Source organism: Cucumis sativus, chromosome 6 (genome assembly GCF_000004075.3).
Source record: "Cucumis sativus cultivar 9930 chromosome 6, Cucumber_9930_V3, whole genome shotgun sequence".
In the NCBI taxonomy this organism is placed as follows: Eukaryota; Viridiplantae; Streptophyta; class Magnoliopsida; order Cucurbitales; family Cucurbitaceae; genus Cucumis; species Cucumis sativus.
In genome coordinates this window covers 27,529,569-27,551,562 of record NC_026660.2, presented here as the reverse complement: position 1 = coordinate 27,551,562, position 21,994 = coordinate 27,529,569, and the positions used below count along the sequence as shown (strand labels likewise).

The following is a 21,994-nucleotide window of genomic DNA, read 5'->3' as shown; positions in this document are numbered from 1 at the left end:
CAATGTCCTCAATAAATTATACATTAAAATTGATGATGATCGATATTATTTGAAGTTGTTACATACATATCAATATGTGCTTAAAAGTATATTTAATTCGAATCTTGGTTGAGAAGCAACCTCTACTAATTCAATAGAAACAATTTTCTAATTTTGCTCTAGCAGATTAGTGGTTAGCTTGTTTCTAAATTATTTTTATTTTGTATTAGTGATCCTTATAAACGAGAAAGAGCATTCTCTTTCTCAATTCTTATTACATTATCAACTTTAGAAATTTGATTCTTCATTCAACATATTTATTTTTAAAAAAACTTTTACTTTATATCAATAACATTTTAAACTTAGAAGCGTGACAGCTCACCATAGTATATATAATATTTTTTAGGAAAGCTAAGATTGTTCACATAACTCAATCATGAATATATGTTTGGGTCAAAGTGGCAAGTTCATTATCATTGGTTATCATTGGTTGTGTCTAATTTAATTTGTGGAAATAATAAATGTAGACCGTACGAATTGATTTTTTAAAGTATGCCTAATTAATTAGGAATGAGGGGAAATTAATTATATAACAGTTTCCTGAGAGGGGTATGAACGAGCACCAACGGGTTTCTTATAATTTTTGTGGAAAGGATGTAAAGCAATGTGTACATATGTAATTTACAAACTTTACTCCATCACAACTCCAAGATAACTGGCAACATAATCTGAATTTTACATTTAAGATTAATTTAGCTTCAAAATTATTGATAATATTATCCGACTTGAAAGTTTGATTCTCCATTTTTGAAATATACATAATTTATCTACGTATATATATATCTATATATTTTTCAACACTACAAAAATAACCCATAATGATATTTTGTAGATTGACATACATACAAATGATGGGATATTATGAACCAAAAAATGAAGAAAAAAATTACTTTGTTTTGTTGGTTCAATTTTTTGGAGGCATGTTACTAAGGCCACCAAACACACGTCATACACACACTCACATCAATCCTTATCAACAATATTTATTCATATATGTGTTTCCGCACGTCTTCCATGATTGGTATATTTCTAATTTGCAAATGGATATCTCCAAGGGTTGCAATAATCTTCCTCCTCAAAATCATTATTCAAGTCATCAATCTCACACGAAAATGTTTTTTCTAAAACTTCCATCGATTCTATCAACTTTATGATATTGTTTAAAGACTTTAATCTATTTGTCAGCTCCAGTATCTGAGCTTCAAGGATTGAGTTCTCACCCTCCAAGCTAATGCATAGGCTCATCGTTACGGTCATATTCGTTGTCATCTCGTTGTTGTGGTTTCTGAGTCGACTCACCTGCAAGAGTTCAATCAAATACTTTTACAACATTTATAAAACATCCAAACATACAGTTATGTTTATGCAACTCATTAAATTGTTATTATAGAATCTACTATTATTATTATTGTTATAATTTTTGTTTGAAAAAAACATCAAAACAAATACAAATTAGTATTCCTTTGAAGATCTCACGTATGGAATGACCTCATACGTGGCCAATTATTTATTTGTCAGGTACCGCTACCTTTTTACTCACTTCATATCTAACAATTATTTAATAATTGTATTCAAACATTATCTATTCATTTTCTCCTTAGTTTTTTACTCTATTTAAAAAATGATTTGTATAGTTGTAGACAATATCTTTTTTAACGATACATGTCTCGCATATCTATGGAATTAAGTGCAGTTAATTTTGTATTGGGAGTATATCTTATTGGGGTAATTTTCTTTTGGTGGATATAGTAAACCAAATCACCAAAAATACACAAAATGGAAAAGCTTCTACCTATGAATGCTCAGTAGCCATATAGTATGGCAATCCTGTTTATACCGTCTCTAAATTTTAAAATAAGAAAAAATATATTTCGATCTCCATTCATCTATCTTTTCTCTATACGTATTTTCTTACATAATTAAAAGAAAATCTAAGGAATCGAGCTACCACGGCACCTGTTTAATTTTTTTTTTCTTTTTAAAAAAGTAACTTCATCACATGACCATTTGTGTTCTAACGCTGCACAAGTTAAAATTACCTGATTAGTGAGATCATCTAAATGTTTTTGCTTGCGGAGTCGAGATCGCCGAGCCGATTCTCGATTAGATTGCATCCTCCGGCGTTTCCTCTCCTCCTCTAGGTCATCTTCCGACCTTGAGGGTCGGATGCCACCATTGGTCGACCCAGACGAAACTCCACTTGAGGATGCCATTTCGAAGACGTGGGGCGGGACAAATAATAATAGTGTAGAGATAGATAATTAGTAATGATAGAAAATAAACAATTAATAAGAAGAGGAAATTAATGAGGGAGATAAACTAAAGTATAATTATGTGTTCACGAGAAGACATAGAACCAGTAAAGGAAGACAACGGAGAACGATTGAACTAAATGAGTTCTACGGCGAAGAGTTGAGTTTACAATAAACCCAGAAAGGAGAACTTCGGTCACAACCGGAGACATGGGCAGTTAATTTAGAGCATCGAATAATAACAATAAATTAGCCAAGAAATGAAAGAGAAGAAAGAAACTTGGAGAATTGAGATCTTAAGCTCTCTAAGTTATAAGTTGTAAATGAGAGTGAGAGTAGGGGGAGGTGGAAACAGGCTGGTTAACGCCGGTTTTATAGATCATAGAGAGACCACAAGCAGTGCTTATTCGTTTCCATTGTTTTAATTTAATACTCAGATAAATATGCATGTAGGCTCACAATATGGTGTGCTGTGCTCATCAAATGTGAAAACACAAAACTTAAATAATAAGTATTCTTTTGTTTTAGTTATATTATTATTGTAGTCTTTAATTATGCTATCTTTTATATTAGCAATTGTATTTTAAATAAAATATTAAATTGAGTCTATTCTTTTTTTCTTTTATCTTATCTATAGGTCTTTGCATGCACTTATACATTCTATAAAATAATAATAACAATTTTTTGATTGGTTAGATTTATAAGGTTGGAAGGACTAAATTTGCCATTTATTAAATTTAAAACTTTAATTTCTAAACTTTGGAAATTTGATAGATTAAAAGGATCTATTTTAATAAATTAGAGACCCTAAACAATATAATCGTACTAAGCAAAGGGTGATCTCTTCTCTAGACTCTAGTGGAAGGTTTGTCCTCAAGTAGAAAAGGGTGGGTCATCCATTGAGTGAAATTGGCATCCGTGGTTATGACGGGCGGATTATGTGAACGTTCAATGTGATATATACTTTTTTTAGTGCAAGTTTATTTTCTTTTTTGTACTTGTAAATAATTTTGACTAATATATATTAGAATAACGACTTTTACAATGATATGATATTGTTTATTTTAAATATAAACTCATGTAATTTTTCTCAAAAACATCTAATATTCAACCAACAATAATGATCTTTGATTATATAAGCATCTTATATTCAGCCAACAATAATGATCTTTAATTATACAAGGACTCTAATCATATTCTTAATTGTTTGGTCAATTGAATCAAATATATTCACAATTTATATGACTAAATAATTGACATGTACATTTTTGTGTAATTGCCACTTTTCATATGTTTCTCACACATATATACATCAATAATAAAAGTATCTTTTTTTTTCAAACAAGAAAAAAAAGCTAATGCATTTGGTTTTGTGATGATTATTATATATTTTTAGTTGGTATCTTTAACTAGGATTCCAATACATGTTTCTCCCTTGTTAGCAATTCAAGTTGCATCCACCTAAGCAACTAAATTTACCAATCATGACTTCACACAATGGTACTTTTTTTACGTTTTATTTTTCCTTCCTCTTCTTCTTTGTTTTTAAGAACTAATTCTTTATATTATACTATACATTTTTATATGCATACTTTTTAGTAAATTATTTATTGCTTACTATTACACTTGATAGTTTTTGTTGATTTACATGTGAAATTATATCATATTTTGTCTCACCCACAATTACCTAGCCTATAGATTTGATTCTACAAGTCATCAATCACCATTGTGATTATTTAAATCATGATGTCATCATGGAAGTAAATGAATAATCTATTCATAAAGGAACTAACATTGTTGGTTGGTTTCAATTATAAAAGAAATAAGAGAACAAAAGAGAGGAAAAAAAGATGCATGTCTGCAGGTTTTGAGTTAAAACAATTAGAGAATTGATGAGCTAAGTGTAGTGTGAGAGAATATAATTAACTATGTATTTTAAGTCGTACTTATCTTGTTCATGTATTTTAAAAATAGTTCGTCGTTTTAAATAAACTATAATTGGACAATTGTGTAGAATTTAAATAAAAAAATCCTATAATCTAAATATATGTATAACTCATAGTACTAACAAATATGTATATTTACAGTTGGAAAGTTTGAATCACCTAAATCTTCTATTTTTGTACGTAATAAAAATATATATATAATATTTTTAAATAAATAGAAATTAAAATAACAGGTGGCGATATAAGGCATGATCACAATCGTGCATCAACATATGCATCACGTGTCCGATTGTTTTCTTTTTCTTTTAGTCCAAATGGAGTGAGAGATTTAAACTAATTAATGCCATCTCTTGTTCTCAGCGTATATTAATACTAGTTGAGTTGGACTCTTATTGGTATTATGGTTAGAATTGTTGTTTACACACCCACGTTTATTTTACTATCGAACTTTCTAAATTTCACACATTTTCAATTTCTAACGAACTTAAGTATGGAAATGTTGTAACGATCCATGGATGAGATGAGAAACAGTAAGGGAAAGTGTTTGTAACGTAATAAATATGAAAATTTTGAAATTGGTAATAATTTCCCCAGACAAGAAGGCATTGTTACGTTACGTACAGATTGGAAAACCACTTACTTTAATTTCTTCCCAAATTCAATATTATTTTGCTTTCCCAAAGTTCCCATTCATTTGATTCCCTCCCTCTTTCTTATCCACTAACTAACAACTCTTCTCTTTTCCCATTTTCATTTTCCCCTCCATTTCATTCTTTTGTTGTTATTATTACTATTATACAAAAATAAACAATGACGTCCCTTCTTTTCTATTTAATTCAACACTAATTGGCATTTACAACATAATCTTCATCTTGCCCAATCCCTTTCAATTTTGTTTCTAATTATATTAATCTTTAACTCCATGTTCAAATTGAAAGCAAATATCTTATTAAAAGTTTTTTTTATCACTAAAAGTTATATTTTGAATAATCCACCCGATTAAAGCAAAGCATTACTTAATAATTTATTGAACATTTATATATTCTATTTAACTTTATCTAGATAATGTACTTATTTTTTTCCCCCTTATCATTTATAATGCGGTTGATAGAAAGAAAAGGAAGCCTTGTAATTGTTTGTTTGCTGTTGGCTAAACCCAAAACTGTTCAATTTCTTGAAAAAGAAAACATAATCACAGTAGAAAGGTTAAACTATTAATTTTCATCCACGCATTTTATTTTAATCATATACATCTAAATGTGTAGTGAGTCTATTTTCAATAAATCTTAATTTTAGTTTCTCTTAAAAAATCCTTAAAGTTGATTTGTATGGAAAACATTTTTATTATAACCTTTGGGTATAGTTTTGAAAATATACGATGCAGTAAGGTTATTGTTTTTCTTTGAAACGTGAGATTCTAAAAAGTAATGGGCCAAGAAGTTAATGGACTCGTAATCAAGTTATGGGGCCATAAAAAACTCGGCCGGTTGGACTAAGAATGAAAAGAAAAGGAAAAAGAAAAAAAGTGTGGCTGCTGGGATTCGAGCCCAGGTCTCCACGGCCACAACGTGGAATTCTCACCACTAAACTACAGCCACATTATGGAGAAGAAGGGGCGGGGTAAAGGAATAGTATAAAAAAAAGAAGTAGGAATGAAGAAGAAGACAGAAAGACAAAAGGGCATGAAAATGCGGCTTCTTTCTGGAGTTATTGTTTTGTCCGACTTCAAAAAGGAAAGAAATTAGTATAAACTCAACCCCAAGGGTTCTTTTAAGAATTATGGGTCCTTCTTTTCAGGGCCTTGGGGTTTGCAGCAACAAAACACACAAAAATATTCACCACTTTTAGGTCTTATATATATATATATATATCAGAAGGAATAAAAATCATTCTCATCATTATCTCCTCTCTCTCTTAAATTCCTTCCTTTTCCTGGCTTTAACAACATCTCTTTAGCTACTTCACAGATTGTGATACACAAAAACCATGTTTTTAAGAACAAAAATAAAGAAACTCATAGAAACAGAAGTTTTCTCATATTCCAAAATAAAAAGAAAAGAAAAGAAAAGAAAGAGTGGGCAACGTGGACTCCAATTGGGATTTTTAAGTAAGGCGTAGAGTACTGGTTTTGTCTTTCTAATAAAAGAAGAGTGACACATAAATTTTACAAAAAGCATGTTGGAATCCCAATGATGTTGCGTTTGCAAAATAATTGTACACTTTTTTTGAAGGGCGCATTATATACCCACACACACATATATGAATTCAGCTCCTTTGTTGCGTTGTTGTTTTTTTTCAATAATAAAAATAGTTTTGGGGTTTAAAGTTATTAAAAAGTAAGGAATAGTGGGATGTGAGCCCATTTTTGGGTCTCTTTTTCCTTCCCTCGATTTAATGAATTAAATATTTGAGTTGACTTTCCAATAATTCGAAAGTGAAAGATAAATTTTTGATAAAAACCAAAAAGAAGAATGTGTGGAAATGTTAAATTAGGGGCGGGGTAAGGGTAATTTTAATTAAGGGGAGACAGAAGTAAGAGGTAGAGACAAAACTAAGCCATCATATATATTCTTCTAACTTGTATTTACACTTTTTAACCAGTGTTCTTGTTGGGGTCAGATCTTTTGATATCATTTCTATTCCACTCACACACCCTCCTGTTTTTCCTCTAACATCATACAATACACTACTTCAGCTAATATTCAGGTGAATTGTTTCTTTTATTCTTTTTTCTTTTTAAAGATAACTCCATTATAGAAAAAGAATCAATGAATCAAAATTTACAAGTCAACTACTTTCATATAACTTATGGTGGGAGAAAGAAAGAAGGTCATGGCATCATCTATCTATCCAATAAATTAATAAGTATATATTTCAAAGTGATTTTGATGTTGTAGAAAATTACTGTTGTCTCAATGGTTTAAATTATTGTGAAACAAACATAGATTAGTTACGTAAAATAAAAGCTAATGTTTAATTTTATACTTTTAATCTAAAATTTAAATTTATTAGTGATGAATAATATAGTAGAATTCGTATACATTGTGGTTACTTCTTTTCGTGGTGATTCAATCTTCTTGTCACTAATCTCAAACACAGTAACACAGTAACTCCAGGCAAGAAGATTTAATTCTGCTCTCTTCTATCAATGGGTGAATTCTCTTGTTGGCTTTTTGGTCTTGTTATTGACAAAGATCGTGTTCTTACTATCCTTCCTAATTAATGCTGTTTTCTTTTATTCTAAAACACAATCTTTTGACAAGAACGAAATTTTCTTGCCATGAATTATGTTTGAACTCATATTTTTACTTACTACTACATCATATATAAAAGAGAAACACTGTGTTTTCGATTAAACAAGGGCTAAATTTAAGGGATGTAAATGAATCTTTTAAAGAATGTGACACTTGGGGAAAAGAATGAAGAAATTAGGGATAATATATGAAATTTATGTTTTAAAAAAAAATTGAAATTTGCTAATGTTGAAATGTACAGAGCTGAGAGATTTTTTTTTTAAGAGATACCTTTTTAAGAGGTGTACGTTTGTGAACAACATATCTCCAATATAAAAGAGATAGAGCAGTGAGATATGTTTTCTGTGTGTTTTGTGAAAATAGAAAAATTATTTTTGAAAGAAGAGTTTAATTTCTTTTTAATTATGATGTCTCTTCTTATCTATTGCTTTAAACCGAAAGACTTTTCTGTAGTTTCCCTTGTTGTTTGATTTGTTCGAGCTCTTTTCCTGCTGATTATGTACATAACACTTCTTGATTTTTCTCATTTAAAAAATAAATCATAAGGACTTAAGCCTACAATAATCCTAATGAAAATTAAAGTACTTGTGTCACAATATTAGCTATGCCCATCTTAGGAAAACCTATTTGTCTAATTTTTATTGATCTGAGTATACAACAAACTATTATCACAACATGTTTTTCGTTCAACAAATGGGCGAAGGTGTGGGAATGAAGCCTCTTGTTGAGTTAATTTATATAGATGGTGAAAATTTAAGGTGCTTAATTATTGAATGAATACTAATTAATTAATCAAATCCCTCCTCTTGCTTTCCAAACTTAATCGGATGGAAATAAATATATATTAGGTAGTTAAAAGTATAATTAGTCACACTCATATATATTTTAAGTTGAACAGAAAGCACACACAAAAAGAGAAAAAGCAAAAGTTGCCTATTACGTGATTAAGGGAAGAGATCAAAATCATTGGTTAACCAGTCACTTCCTTTTTTTTCCTATACCATATATCAAAAGTCGAAAACTAAATGAAATCTTCGAAAAAAAGAAAAAAAACCTTAAAAATCATTTTATTTTATCTGATAACAGCAACATCTCATCCAGTGATTATGTTCATCAGAAAAAAAGATATCCATCTTTGCCTTTACTGTTATCCATTAACCGATCAGAGTTTTCATTGGAGAAAGAAAAAAGTTATCATTAAAAAATAAGAAAATAAATAAAGTTTGGTGATATTAAGTCTTTGTATTTCAAATCACCAAGTACGAGAGTCACGCCCGGTTAGCCAAGCTAGGTACAGGAGTGGTGTAGATGGTCCTTGCATGGTGGGGTTTGAGTACAACTTCTCCAAAATCTAAGTTATTTATGTATTTGTCATATTTACGTAATTCAAGTTTACAAGTATAGGGTTAAAGAAGTGTACTATATGACTTCTTTAAATCCTAGGGTGCCTTCATGATGTATTTTATAACATCTTCTCTAATAAAATTTGTTTTTTATCTACCTGCATGGACATAGCTAACGTGTCAATAGTTAATTACAATTTATATGTCATTTTCTATTATTTTAGTACATTTTGTATTTTTAATCATCTGTAGATTTCGAAACAATTTTTTTACTAAACTAAACATATGGTACTAATTAAATAGAGATGTTAGACCCATCCATTATATGTTAAGAAAAACAAAATCCCCTACTATCGTATGAATAAACATAAATTAAAACAAGTGAGAAAAAAAGATTGCAACAAAATAAGAAACTTAAAATCTTAAGTGGAAAACTCCAAACTTGGAGAAAAACACATTCCACAGAAAAGAAATCCACTTCGTAAAAAATTTGTTACAATCAATGTAGCCAAACCCTAACAATCTTTCTCTCTTTCCTAGCTAAGGTGAGGACCAAACAACAATGTTTTGATTAAGGGTTGAAGGACTATATTGCTTTCTGACATGATGATATTGAAATCAGCCAAAATAAAGGGTAGATAGGGTTTTGAAAAAAGCAACTGATGAAGCTGCATAAAGTTTTTTTCTTTTCTGCATAAACCAAAGTTTTTCTGATCTATTCTAATATATATTATAAATAAGGTTGAAGTTGGAAATGGGGGAAGAGAGAGTAAAGGCAACTTAATAATAAACAAACCCACCACCCCAAAGTCATCCCCATTAAAATCCCTTTTAGGTTTTTGTTCTTTCCCCCAAAGGTCTGCTAAATTATTCTCTCATCTTATATACTTTTTTTAGTTTTCTAATTTTAATTTGATAATCATATATATTTTCAACAGCTTTCATCTTTCCAAATGATACTATAAACTTTAGAATTTGAAAGGGCCAAGAAGGCAACACAACAAACAGTACTAAAGTTTGGAAAAAGGAAAAGGCAATTCTCTTCCCCCCCCACCATCATCTATCTCTTCCCCTTTAATCATTTCATTCTTTTCTTTTTTTCAAAATCTCTTTTTTAGACCATACCCATGGAGTCTGCTAATCTCCAACATCAACTTCAAGAATTATTTGTTGGATATTCTTCTTTGGTATCAGCTCCAAGAACACAGCCCATCGCTACTCATGAATGTAGCAGCCCCAACATCCTTTTGTAAGCCCAAACTCAATTAAATCTTCCCCTTAATTTATGTTTGTTTTTGCAATATACTCATCGTCTTTAATCATTATCATATGCATGCAAAATACATCAAGATTCAATCTTTACTATCCTTTTTTTAGCTTAAGAAAAAAAAGGTCATCTTTATATGTTTGAGACATGATGAATAAATGCATCTCTTCGTGGTTGATGAGGATATGTTGACCTAGTTGAGATATCTGGATGAACCTCCTTATTATTTTTTCTTGAGTAATATAATTTGTTCTCAATTTTTTTGGTACATATACATATGTGGTTCATGCAGGGAAGGAAATTCCTACAATAACCCTTATTTAGTGGAACAAAGCTTACAATGTTCATCAAGAGACAATGAGAATGATCAGAATGTATGGTTCAATTTCTCATCAACTTACCAACAACAACAACCCAATGAACAGCAGCAGCTTTCAGCTCTTTATTCTTCTATTCAATCTCCAGCAAGTTATGGAGTTTTACCAGGGATATCAGCTGGATCCAACACCAATTATTACAACAATAATCTTTTTTCGAGTAGTTTAAGGAACAACAACAACAATAATCATAATAGTAGTAGTACTTCAACGTTGGATTTGTTGTCTTCATCATCATTTTCAAGTACCATGGGCTACAATTTACATGCTGTTGATCGTCACCATCATCTGGATTTTCTCTCAACCCCAAATTATAATTCAAGTGCTTTTAACAAAAATAGAGCTCTATTTGGTTATGCTCATCAGCAACAGCAGCATCATCATCATCATGTTCAAGATTCAATTAATAATAACAACAGCCCATCAAACAGCTCCAATAAAGTTTGTATCTTTTCATCTTCTTATACACATTTTTTTGTTTTTAATCTCCTCTCATTTATTCAATCATTTTACCCTTTTGTTGATTTGGGATAAAAAGTATAGTATCTTTACATGCAAATTACTTCCTTTTTTAAAAAAATATTTATTTTCAGACTTCATCATCAAGTGTTGCTAGAGCAAAGAGGCCAATGAACAGCATGTCTGAGCCTAAAAAGTCCAATAATCCAGAATCAAAGAAATCTTGTTCCACCTCAAGAACTTCTTGCCCACCATTAAAGGTAAAGCTTTTGAATCCAATTTAAGAAGTGACTCAAGATTGGAACATGTTTAATTGTTTGGTTACGAAGATATATTATTTTTTGTGGGTTATATTGAATTAAAATTTGTATAATCTTAATTTGTGCAGGTGAGAAAAGAGAAATTGGGAGACAGGATTTCAGCACTTCAAAGGCTGGTAGCACCTTTTGGTAAGGTATATATTATATATAAATCAAAACTCTTTTTCTTTCTCTACATTATTTTGCTTTCCTTTTTATCAGATTCAGAACCCACTAACCTCTCTTTTTTTATGCTTAAAATAACCCCATTTGCCCATAACTTGTGGTTACAGTTTCTTACCATTTCATTTTATTTTGAAAAAAAAACTATCTTTTTCAGACTGATACTTCCTCAGTTCTAACTGAAGCAATTGGCTACATTCAGTTTCTTCATGATCAAGTTGAGGTGACTTACTTCTCTATTAACTTTAACTACAGTTTCCTTTGATAATTATTTAAGTTTTATTTTATTTTTTATTATTAGAACAAGACAGAGAAGATCGTGAAATTAGTGGGCATACCTGAATATCATAACTAGCTAGGTTAACACATATGCAGGACCTTCATGATATGTTTAAAATTAAGCTTCAAAATTAAATGTTTTGAAAATCTAAAGGGTCGTTTCTATTTTTTTTTTTTTTCAAAATTTGGGTATGCGTTCAAATCATATTTTTCCTTGGGGAAGAGTGTGACGAGGGTGTTATAGATATGTTAAGCTGATGGAGATGTTTGGGTGTTCGTATACTAACTAATCCCTCTCCTTATTTAGCTTCTTGTTAAAAAAAAAAGAAAGAAAGATCAAAGCATGGTAATGGAATTGCAGAAAAACAAGCACAAATTTAAAAGATAAAAAACAAAAATTCAAATGATTATTTTTAAAATTTTGTAGTGCGTCTAACAGAATTTATCATAAGCTGTGTGCAGACTTTAAGCATGCCATATTTGGGGTCTTCTCAGAGCAAACCCTACCAAAAACAGCAGCCTGTAAGTGATAAATATATTTTTTTTACTCATCAACTTGATTCTCCTTTCCTTAGCCTCTTAATAGTAACCCTTTCACTCTTCATGCACCCCTTGTTTATTACTTGGGAGTTTAATATTGTGAATTGGTTTGGATCTGTTTATTTTTTAACTGATACTTTGGTTCAGAATAACATCTTTTCATTTAATGGGGTTTTCCGAGTGAAACACACACTCTTGACATGATCCTATTGCTCTTATTAAGAAGAGTTATATTTATATATATAAAAAAACGATAGAAGAATGGTAAAGAGGAACTATTGTTTAATTTAATTAAGAATTAATGGATATATAAGACAAGATAAGGTTGTATGTATTATGTGTTTTGTTTTATAGAAACTGCCAATTTGTTATACCTAGACATTAAAAAAATAGTTTTTGTATTTCAAAGAGAAACCCTAAACCATATAAATTTATATGTAGTAGTAGTGTAAAATTAAACTGAAAGTATTAATTATATACTAAAATTTGCAGGGTTCAATCCAAGAGGAAGGAACAAAACCAAGGCAAGATCTTAGAAGCAGAGGGCTGTGTCTTATGCCACTTTCCTGCGCTTCATTCATTCATGGTTATGATTAAGAGAGAGAGAGACAAAACCAAAGATTTCAAAAGATTTTCATCAAAGAAAGGGGAAGAAAACTGCTCAGCCAAAAAAAAAAAAAAAAAAGGCAATTCTTGATGTTGTTTATTGGGGTTTTCTCGTTGGCTGTTTGCTGTTTGTTGTATAGCTGTTCTTTCCAGTTCAGTTTAAAGAGAAGAAAATTGTCAATAATGGTTATTTGGTAGAGTGAGATCTACAAAATAAGCATTTACTTGTTGTAATTTTCCCATTTTTCCAAAATCATATTTGCTTTGTAGTAAAACACACGTGTTTGATTTCGTTTCTTGCAGAAACTCTTATGAATTTACATCCCCCCCATCATATTTAAAGAGATGGGGGTTTTCTTCTTTTGGTTAATCTAATGACGACGAACTCAGGTTTACATCAGAAATAAATACTGTGTACAATAAAATTGAAACAACTTCACCAGAACTCCATTTACATTTTTTTTCTGGTTTTAAACAGAGAGCGGAGAGATTTGGTGTTTGGGGGCGATCGCTTAACCGGTCGTAGCTGTGATCGTTTGTGGGATATATCCCTTCACCAGCGGAATGGTATCTGTATACAGTAATATAATAATATTCTCAGCCAAAGTTATGCAAGTCAATTCAAATTCACTTATAAAAGAAAAAAAAGACAATGTGGTTAGTGAAAGTAGATTACCAGTCTCCTCTTTTTCTTCTTTTTCTCAATATAAGCAAAGATCTCAGCTTGTCTAGCCATTGTTTCCTCCAAAACCTATGGTAAGTTCAACATTATACTGATCGTGATCACTAAGGAAAAACACTACGCAGCATAGAAAAAGGAACAATGGCGTTTTAACTGATCATACCTTTTTGGATACGATAAGCTCCTGTTCAAGGGCTTCAACGCGGGTTATTGTAGCTTTCAGTAGCTCCTCTTTCTCGCGAGGCATGTCAGGAGGTTTAATGCACAACTTATTGACTCTCTCTTCCAATTCAGCCATGCGCTTAACGGTGGACATGTAATCAGGTAAGGGTTGTAATAAAGGTGGCTGACCCTGACACTGACCCTTGTACATCGGGTCGTCAGCACAGTAAACTGGGTTGGAGTAAATGGAGGCATTAGTGAGCTTCTTAGGCATGGTGCGAGCCAATCTCACCGTAGCAGAAATTCCCATTAGGAAGGCCACAATATTAGCGACAAACTTGAATTTAAGACCCCCAGGGGCCTCTACTGAACCGGCTAAACCACAATCTATTGCTGCAAGGAATTGTATTATAAAATAAAAAAAACTTTGATTATGCAACAGAAAATTATCTAAATACTTCTATATATGCAGCTGTACCCAAATGAAAATATATACACACACTTTATTTTCTAAAGAGCTCAATCATGCAAGATTTACATTTGTATTCTAACCAATTCAAATTTTTTTAAAAGATGTTTAAACATAGTTGCAAACACTGAATAAGAATAAAGGAAGAGTTAGATTTGAAAAATGTAGATTTAATCTTTTAAAAAACCGTTTCTGAGTTCAACGATAAACGAGTTAGGAGATTTAATCCTCTAACTTCTAGGTCAAGTAGATACGCCACAAGCAACATGTGCAGTAAGAATCAAGAAGCATAAATCATGAATAATAAAATTACCTTCTAAACTGAATAATTAAATTAAATAAAGTAAAAATGAGTAATTGAAAATGATAACATACCCTTGGAAGAGGCTAACATTTTCTTTTCTGGCACTGTTTTCCATGCAAAATCCACATTTTTATCGATCACCCGAACACAATCCTCATTGTAAGGCACTTGAATATTCTTGGTAATTGGAACCTATCATATTTATATTTTGATTAGGAACAGACAATGTGATCCAAGACTTTCCAAAGAAGAAGATGTAGAAAATAGTTTTGGATATATAAGATATGTATTCCTTATTCCTACCAAAACGAAGAAACTCACGAGTTAAACAAAATTCATATGAACTTGATTTTTCAAAAATCAAATGGTTATCAAAGCTTTACTTATTCAACTTTAAATTTTGGTTGTATGTAATGATCAATCTCAACACTAAAGAACATAAACTAAAAAGATTTGATATATAGTTTCTTGTAGTTATTATTGGGGACATTATTGAATTCTTACTAGTTGACTGAAAATCATTAATTTAAATTGAACATTACGGAGTGAAGCAAATTAAATTTCTCTCTTACCTCAGGGAGAGAAGAGAGTGATTGATGCTCAACGTGATTAAAAGAATGTTTGGGGGAGATGGTGCAGACATCCTTAACATCGGGTAAGTGATGTCCCTATATAGAGCACATACCAAAATAGTTCATCAACTAGAGAAGAAGTTAGAAGTACGTAGAGGTCATGATATTAAAGAGACCATATAAAAAAAACGTAAAATAGAAACTTCAAAATAAATCAAATAAAAAAAGGTCCAAAACCCAAGAAAATAACCTCGTTATCCCCGCATTCCATTAAACATTTATGGTTTCCATTGTTGACCATCTGCAAGTCCATCAATTATTTTTAAAAATCAACGATAAAAGTCAGATGAACTATAATCAAAGATGGAGATATCAATTGGGACCTTTAATATATTTAGGTCCTTCCATGGACCTTTATCAGAACGCATGCATCCTCCTTGATCGGCGCAGGTACATGTGCCTCCAAGAAATTCTGGCAATTCACTGTTGCAACATGAAATCGCAAAAGGAGACATTTACAAGCCGTTACTTGAAAAATTCCAAATCTACGAGGGGTACCTAGAAGATCTTAAGCTAATAGGATTAGTGAAGTTTAAACTATAACTTGACCATTTATTTTCTCTTAAGTGACCAACCTTGAATCAATAATTTCCAGCAACTTGCTTTGGTATTTATTTCCAAGAACCTGAGCAAGTTTCACTAGGTTAGTTACATTTGCAAAATTTGATATTAAGAAACTGAAATTAGGGAAGAACATTTACATGGATCTTTGCTGTGGTTTTAGGATCTAGAAAAGATTTTACAGTGTTCCACAACATTCTAAATCCGGAACCGGCATTAATGATGAACATACGATTCAAGGTCTGCATTCACGTTTACTCACATTTTAACTTTGGTTCAGTATAAGACGTAGTTAAAAGAAAAAATAACATTACATACGACTAAACATCAAACATTCTACAATATACCTCTGGATAGTTCTCGCCATCAACTTTTTGAAGGCGGGAAATGAGTTCCCGGGCAGTTTTATTGAAGTTTTTAAGTCCCTGTCAAATCAATTTTAGTTTAAAAATTGCACTAGGGAATTGGAAAAGGAATGAAAGAGATAAACACCCCAAATTTTTTAAGAACAACTTGTTCAAAGGGAATCACTATCACGACATATACCAAGATGATAGAGGTATATAAAAATTGCATAAAGTATTTGGCCGCAATTAATTACTCTAGAGAAGTAATAATAATATAGAGACATACATACCACTCCTTGGACATCCAATATTGTTGTACTTTGATCAATGTGCCTCTTGGAGGCTATTGAACAGGCAGGAAACTTTACCAAGAATGTCTTCTCAAACTCCCGTACATGGTATTTCAAATAGCGGTCAAGATCAGTGACTTGCATTAACTTTGTGGGATCGACCTTTCCCAACTTCTCAATATATACTGGCCGTCCTTCCTTATCTACACCATGATGTCCTTGAGGATAATAATCCAAGACTTGATCGAGCTCCTCAAATACAAAATCCTTAAGTAGAGAAGGAAAAAAAGGGGAAATTCAATTCAGGAGTTTATAAAATCCGGTATTTCTTATACAGGGAAAGGTGCACAAAAATTGTAAAGGCTATGCAAATATTTCTATATCAAATACCTCCAATATGGTGTCAGCGCCAAATTCTTTACGCCACTGGAGCATGTCAGACCACATTTGCTTGGTTTTCTCAATATCAAACTTCCTGGCCTTCAAGAATCTGTGTCCAAAGGAGATTTTTTAAGACTACAACATAAAAAACTGAAAAGAAGATGAACACATGCTTCTGTTTGACACGATGCTTGCCCTACACTATGTAACGATCAACTTTGATAAGATAGACCCCAATCACGAAATTACGTAGAGAGATGTAAGACAATGAAGAAAGGGGACTCTGGGTAATATGTAATATGATTTATATTCGTGTGGCGCCCCAAGCATATTAGTTAGTTAGGGCTGCAGCTGCCTTCCATTACGGGAAGTATGTAGAGATGATAACTTCTGGGAGAAGGTACGTATTGGTAATATCTTGCTTGAAATCTAAGGGAGACAGGGGAGAAGTAGGAAGATCTTGAATCTCCCCTCAGCCAATACTTTCTCAAAGCTGAAATAAATTGGTCGTCATCTAATCAAAAAATCATAATCTGTATCACCACCATGACTGCTAAAGCAAATTTCCATAGCATTATTTCAAGCGTTTTAGCTCAGTAAAGCTTCAAAGACATGAAGCAACCATTTTATGTTCACGTCAAAAATCTTTTAGTACATATCAACCTCCTAATACTTAGAAAAACTTGGGCTGATATAATGATGAGAATGTACAGAGCGATTAAATAAAGCCTGAAAACCAAGAGAATTGAACTTCAATGATTTGGATGCTGCTGGGCAGGTGATAAAACATAGGGGTATAAAACGATGAACCTGAGCATCATGTGATAGTCGTCGTGCTTGGCGGGTAGCAACTCCTCTAATATTAATGCTTGGCGAAAGGCATCAACAGCCTGCATCTCATCTGTGTTGCGCACGTCTTCAATTACCACAGATGAAACTTTACTACTTCTCCTGCCCCTTCTTGTCATAGAATGTCTGAACTTGGAGGAGGCATGCGCTGCCTTCTGCTTGAAGGACCCAATAGATGTATTCTTTTCATCCTCGGAATTCTCAAGATCAGACCCTTCAAGAGCTATAAAAAGTTTAAAACAATCAGTCAAATCTCAGCTAAACAAAAGAATGAGGATCATCCATTCAAGTTCTACGTTTTCAATTTGTTCAGCTCACAAATTTCATCCATTTTTTCATGAACATTCTTGCGGAATCCCAGTTGACAAAACGAAAGATCCATAAACAAAACTGGGAAGGATTCATAATAGAAGAACGAATGCAACCACAAATGGATTAGAAAAACACACCTGGTTTGGAAAACAATGGTCCGGACATGATGTCGTGTTTTTGGGTTTACTATTGAAATAGGCTATGCATTAAAGAGACGAATCAAGCACTCATATCACAAAAGATCAGATTTCAATTCCTCTCCTAAATGCCCGGCCTGCAAAAGAAAAGAAAAGAAAAGAAAAGAAAAGAAAGGAAAAGAAAAGAAAACCCAAGAAATTAAAATGTGAAGAAGATCTTCAAAAGTTACAAAAGAAAGCAAACCCCACAAAAACTTTCCCGATCTTCAACCTAAATTAAAACAAAAACTTGAAAAACCATCCACATTAAACCCAAACGACATTGAAGTAATAAAAAAGGAACATGGGGTAGATAGATTAAGAGAAAAAGAAAAGAGAGAGAGAGCGGAGAAATTACCAATGAGAAACGCAAAGAAGGTGAAATGTGAGGGGCAGGAAAGCGAAGTAGGCGGGGAGAGGGAGATTAAATTGAGGGAAGAAAAAGAAAAGAGAAGGCTGTAAGGAAAATGTGGAGAGATTAGGCGAATTACAACAGAACATAAGAGAAGGGGGAAAGATTAGAAGAGAGAGAGAGAGAAAAAAAGAGAGTTTGTTAATTTTGTTGATAAATAGAAAAAAGAAAAAGAAGATGAAAATCTGTTGTTTGAGAATAAGAAGATTGACGAAGTCAGCTAAGATTCACTGGACTTTGATGATACCGGCGAAACCCAACCCTCTTGCTTTCGTTCATTGCCGTTTATATCCCAATTCCCAACTAACTTAACGTCTCTTTGCACTTTCCCGGCAAATGGATCCTCTGTTTGCTTCTCCATTCTTCTTTCCCTACACCCGCTTTCTTATACCCCCACGCACCATCCTCTCCCTAATATCATCCTATTCTTTTTGGTTTTAATCTCATTAACTGTTTTAATTACATTTTAATATCCAAATAATATAATTATTACATGGCAATTAAAATATTTGATTTGAGATCAAATTCAAAATATATCATAGGTCTCTGATTATCAAATCTAATACATAGTGCACTAAGTTTATCAAATAATTTCTCATACTTCATGCCATATTACCACTATTCCATAATTACAAAAAAATGTTTTTATCCAAAGGGTTATTTATTTATTTATTTATTAATAATGACTGTTTAGTTTTAAAATTAAGTGCGTTGTTTTGGAATTAGTAAAGAATTCAAGTTTCTTAGGTACTTGAGAAATTTTAAGTATTAAAATTTTGCTTTGAAAACTGAAGTTATTTTTACTTTTTCTTTATTTTATCAAAAGAAAAAACAAAGTTCTAATTCAGTACTTCAACAGATCCAATAAAATGGCTATCGTGGAATGGTTTATGCATAATCTGAAAGGGAAATGGAAGATCAAATTTTAAATTTTGAATTACTAAAAGACACACACAAATAGAGTTTTTGCCCTTCCTAAAAGAAACTACAAATTTGAAGTTATTACAAATTTGATATTTAAGAGGCCGACAAAGATTTAAAAGTAAAAACTCAAAATATAATATTCCAACATTATGCATTCTTCTTAATATTAACAGCATCAACACTCTTTCATTAAATTAAACAACAAGCCATCATGACTCCGAGATCCTATCTTTAGGAAGTCTGTTTTTTAGTACCATACCATCACATAATATTAATAATTTATCTATCATTATCATCATTTGTTGCTATTTTTACAAATGTCTCTACTTAAAAGTGAGAAAAATAAGAACCGCTCTCATTTTCTAACTTTAATGCATTTATATTATATATATATTAAATTTAATCGAAAAGTTCAAGTGTTTTACATGATATTGTTAAAATTCAATATAAAGTAATTAAAGAGTAAATAGTTACAAAATGTTGTTTAAATTGATATAGTAGAAAGGATTTAAATTAATAAAAACAATAGTTATGTAATTAGGTTTTGTAACTTTCTTATTGTAGTTAGGTTTCTTGTTTTCAAAAAAAAAAAAAAAAAAAAAGTTTTGGTAAAAGGAATTAAAAGAGGTTAGATACGGACAAAGACTTGGTTCCTGGGTCGTCTTCACCTAATTCGTCAGTGATGATCATCCTCGACTGACGTAAGACTTTCAGTTTAGAGCAAGAGGGTAAAAGCATTTTGAAGTCTTATAATGATTTCTATTATTACGTCCATTGGTACGTCTATAAATTGTTGAGTCTGGTGTGTGTGTGTATGAGCATCCCATTGAAAAATTGTGAGTGGTTTATTCACCCCCAAAACACAAAATGTTTGGTTTCAAAGACATGCCTCAGTCTGCATCTTCCTTGTTCACGGCCTATGCTTCATTCGCCACCACTGCCATGATGATCCGTTCCATGACCACCAATCTTCTTCCTCCCCAACTCATATCCTTAATCACCTCCATTTTCTTCTACTTTTTTCCTCCCAAGTCCACTCTCATCACCACTCTCGTCATTGACCAGAAGTGCGACTTCTTAAACAATCAGCTATTTGAAGCCGCCGAACTTTACCTCCGTACCAAAATCAACCCCTCAATGGACCGTCTCAAGGCCTCCAAAACCCCCAGGCAAAACAAAGTTGCTCTCTCCATGGTAAAGGGTCAAACAATTGTGGATCACTTTGAAGATATTCGACTCCAATGGGGATTCGTCGCTGTAAAGAAGGAGAAGCGTAACGAAATCATCGAAGAGAAGTGTCATTATGAGCTTCTGTTCCCTAAGCAATCCTTGGATAGAGTCGTAAATTTCTATTTTCCTTACATCTTACAGAGAGCCAAGGAGATCAAAGCGCTGGATAGTGTTGCCAAGCTCTGCAGCTCTAGTTGTTCCTACGATGACGAATCCCTTGGCGGTAAACGTCAAGGAAAGTGGGGATCTGTCAGATTCGAACATCCCGCCACATTTGATACTCTGGCGTTGGATCCTGATTTGAAGAAGATGATAATCGACGATTTGGATAGATTTGTTAAGAGGAAGGAATTTTATCGAAAGGTTGGGAAGGCTTGGAAGAGGGGATATTTGTTGTATGGTCCTCCTGGTACAGGGAAATCAAGCTTAATCGCCGCCATGGCCAACTACCTCAAGTTTGATATCTACGATTTGGATCTCTCGGACGTCTACAGCAATCAAAGTCTAAGAAATTCATTACTTTCCACTACCAATCGCTCAATTCTGGTGATTGAAGATATAGACTGCAGCGTAAATTTGCAGAATCGAAAATTCGAAGAGAAATTCGAGCCTCCCAAAAGTCGCGTAGGGTTTCTTCCTTCATCTTTTCCCCTTTCGATTGTTGAATTGAAATTTAAAATTGATGTGATGATTTTGCAGCTGACGCTATCCGGAATGCTGAATTTCATAGATGGATTGTGGTCGAGTTGCGGAGACGAGAGAATCATCATTTTCACGACGAATCATAAGGAGCAATTGGACCCAGCGTTGTTGCGACCGGGTCGAATGGACGTCCACATACACTTGGGCTACTGCAGCTCAAAGATGTTTAAGGTCTTGGCCACCAACTACCTCGGCGCTGAGGTCACTGGTCACCGGCTTTACGAAGAAATCAAAGGGCTGATCGACTGCATAAACGTGACTCCAGCAGAGATTGCTGAAGAGCTAATGAAGAGCGATGAGGTTGACGTCGTGATTGAAGGTTTAGCCAATTGTTTGAAGCTTAAGAGAAAGGAACGGAAGGCAGGGGACGAAAAAAGGGACCGCATTTTGGAAGAAAATAAAGCAGAGCGGTAGTTGAAGAAATGATTCAATAATCGATGAATGATGACAAAAATGGTGAGTGCGGAAAAAAAGGTGATGGTGGGCGATGGGCAATCGATCATATCATGGAGCGTCTCCTTTTGTATACCTTCGTCCGTCCATATAACTCCATTTTAGTTAAAATGGCCATTGTTTTCGTACTTCATTAGTGCTTGTAAATGGAGTCCAAGACTCAAAAATTATTTAATATAAATGGCATTTTATAACATTTAAACTTAGATACTTATTTACCAAAACAGAATTGTATCAATAAATGTACGAGCAGACAAAAGTTGT

The 21,994-nt window shown here is 32.6% G+C and overlaps 4 protein-coding genes and 1 non-coding gene across 5 annotated transcripts; 2 read left to right on the top strand and 3 right to left on the bottom strand.

The window, feature by feature from the left end:
* Positions 1-844: 844 nt before the first annotated feature.
* Positions 845-2,678, bottom strand: LOC101205136 (bZIP transcription factor 44). The gene is made up of 2 exons (XM_004149939.3): positions 2,079-2,678; positions 845-1,338 (listed from the first exon to the last, which is right to left on the bottom strand). The coding sequence occupies exons 1-2, from the start codon at positions 2,250-2,252 to the stop codon at positions 1,069-1,071; spliced, it is 444 nt and encodes a 147-aa protein (XP_004149987.1). The 5' UTR covers positions 2,253-2,678; the 3' UTR covers positions 845-1,068.
* Positions 2,679-5,763: 3,085 nt separating this feature from the next.
* On the bottom strand, positions 5,764-5,835 carry TRNAH-GUG. Its single transcript has one exon. It is a non-coding gene; the product is annotated as a tRNA-His (tRNA).
* Positions 5,836-9,657: 3,822 nt separating this feature from the next.
* On the top strand, positions 9,658-13,142 carry LOC101208178 (transcription factor bHLH110). The gene is made up of 7 exons (XM_004149952.3): positions 9,658-10,083; positions 10,394-10,919; positions 11,072-11,197; positions 11,326-11,391; positions 11,577-11,642; positions 12,161-12,220; positions 12,731-13,142. The coding sequence occupies exons 1-7, from the start codon at positions 9,962-9,964 to the stop codon at positions 12,833-12,835; spliced, it is 1,071 nt and encodes a 356-aa protein (XP_004150000.1). The 5' UTR covers positions 9,658-9,961; the 3' UTR covers positions 12,836-13,142.
* Positions 13,103-18,668, bottom strand: LOC101208423 (phosphatidylinositol/phosphatidylcholine transfer protein SFH12). The gene is made up of 15 exons (XM_004149953.3): positions 18,368-18,668; positions 17,971-18,107; positions 17,483-17,744; positions 16,682-16,781; positions 16,292-16,558; positions 16,002-16,079; positions 15,795-15,896; positions 15,669-15,718; positions 15,417-15,516; positions 15,284-15,334; positions 15,034-15,129; positions 14,533-14,653; positions 13,690-14,081; positions 13,521-13,595; positions 13,103-13,415 (listed from the first exon to the last, which is right to left on the bottom strand). The coding sequence occupies exons 2-15, from the start codon at positions 17,996-17,998 to the stop codon at positions 13,398-13,400; spliced, it is 1,740 nt and encodes a 579-aa protein (XP_004150001.1). The 5' UTR covers positions 17,999-18,107; positions 18,368-18,668; the 3' UTR covers positions 13,103-13,397.
* A 1,463-nt stretch (positions 18,669-20,131) lies between these two features.
* Positions 20,132-21,936, top strand: LOC101208666 (AAA-ATPase At2g18193). The gene is made up of 2 exons (XM_011659724.2): positions 20,132-21,199; positions 21,275-21,936. Exons 1-2 carry the CDS (start codon positions 20,213-20,215, stop codon positions 21,689-21,691), a joined length of 1,404 nt encoding a protein of 467 aa, XP_011658026.1. The 5' UTR covers positions 20,132-20,212; the 3' UTR covers positions 21,692-21,936.
* The last annotated feature ends 58 nt before the right edge of the window (positions 21,937-21,994 follow it).

Excerpts from the sequence above, each read along its gene's own strand:
- LOC101205136 (XM_004149939.3), bottom strand. The coding sequence starts at position 2,252 with ATGGCATCCTCAAGTGGAGTTTCGTCTGGGTCGACCAATGGTGGCATC. Across the intron at positions 1,339-2,078 it reads TAGATGATCTCACTAATCAG|GTGAGTCGACTCAGAAACCA; the intron begins GTAATTTTAACT and ends GAACTCTTGCAG.
- LOC101208178 (XM_004149952.3), top strand. The coding sequence starts at position 9,962 with ATGGAGTCTGCTAATCTCCAACATCAACTTCAAGAATTATTTGTTGGA. Across the intron at positions 11,198-11,325 it reads CTTCTTGCCCACCATTAAAG|GTGAGAAAAGAGAAATTGGG; the intron begins GTAAAGCTTTTG and ends TAATTTGTGCAG. Across the intron at positions 12,221-12,730 it reads CCTACCAAAAACAGCAGCCT|GGTTCAATCCAAGAGGAAGG; the intron begins GTAAGTGATAAA and ends TAAAATTTGCAG.
- LOC101208423 (XM_004149953.3), bottom strand. The coding sequence starts at position 17,998 with ATGTCCGGACCATTGTTTTCCAAACCAG. Across the intron at positions 16,782-17,482 it reads GACTATCACATGATGCTCAG|ATTCTTGAAGGCCAGGAAGT; the intron begins GTTCATCGTTTT and ends CTTTGGACACAG. Across the intron at positions 15,130-15,283 it reads TGGAATGCGGGGATAACGAG|GGACATCACTTACCCGATGT; the intron begins GTTATTTTCTTG and ends TGCTCTATATAG.
- LOC101208666 (XM_011659724.2), top strand. The coding sequence starts at position 20,213 with ATGTTTGGTTTCAAAGACATGCCTCAGTCTGCATCTTCCTTGTTCACG. Across the intron at positions 21,200-21,274 it reads TCGAGCCTCCCAAAAGTCGC|CTGACGCTATCCGGAATGCT; the intron begins GTAGGGTTTCTT and ends ATGATTTTGCAG.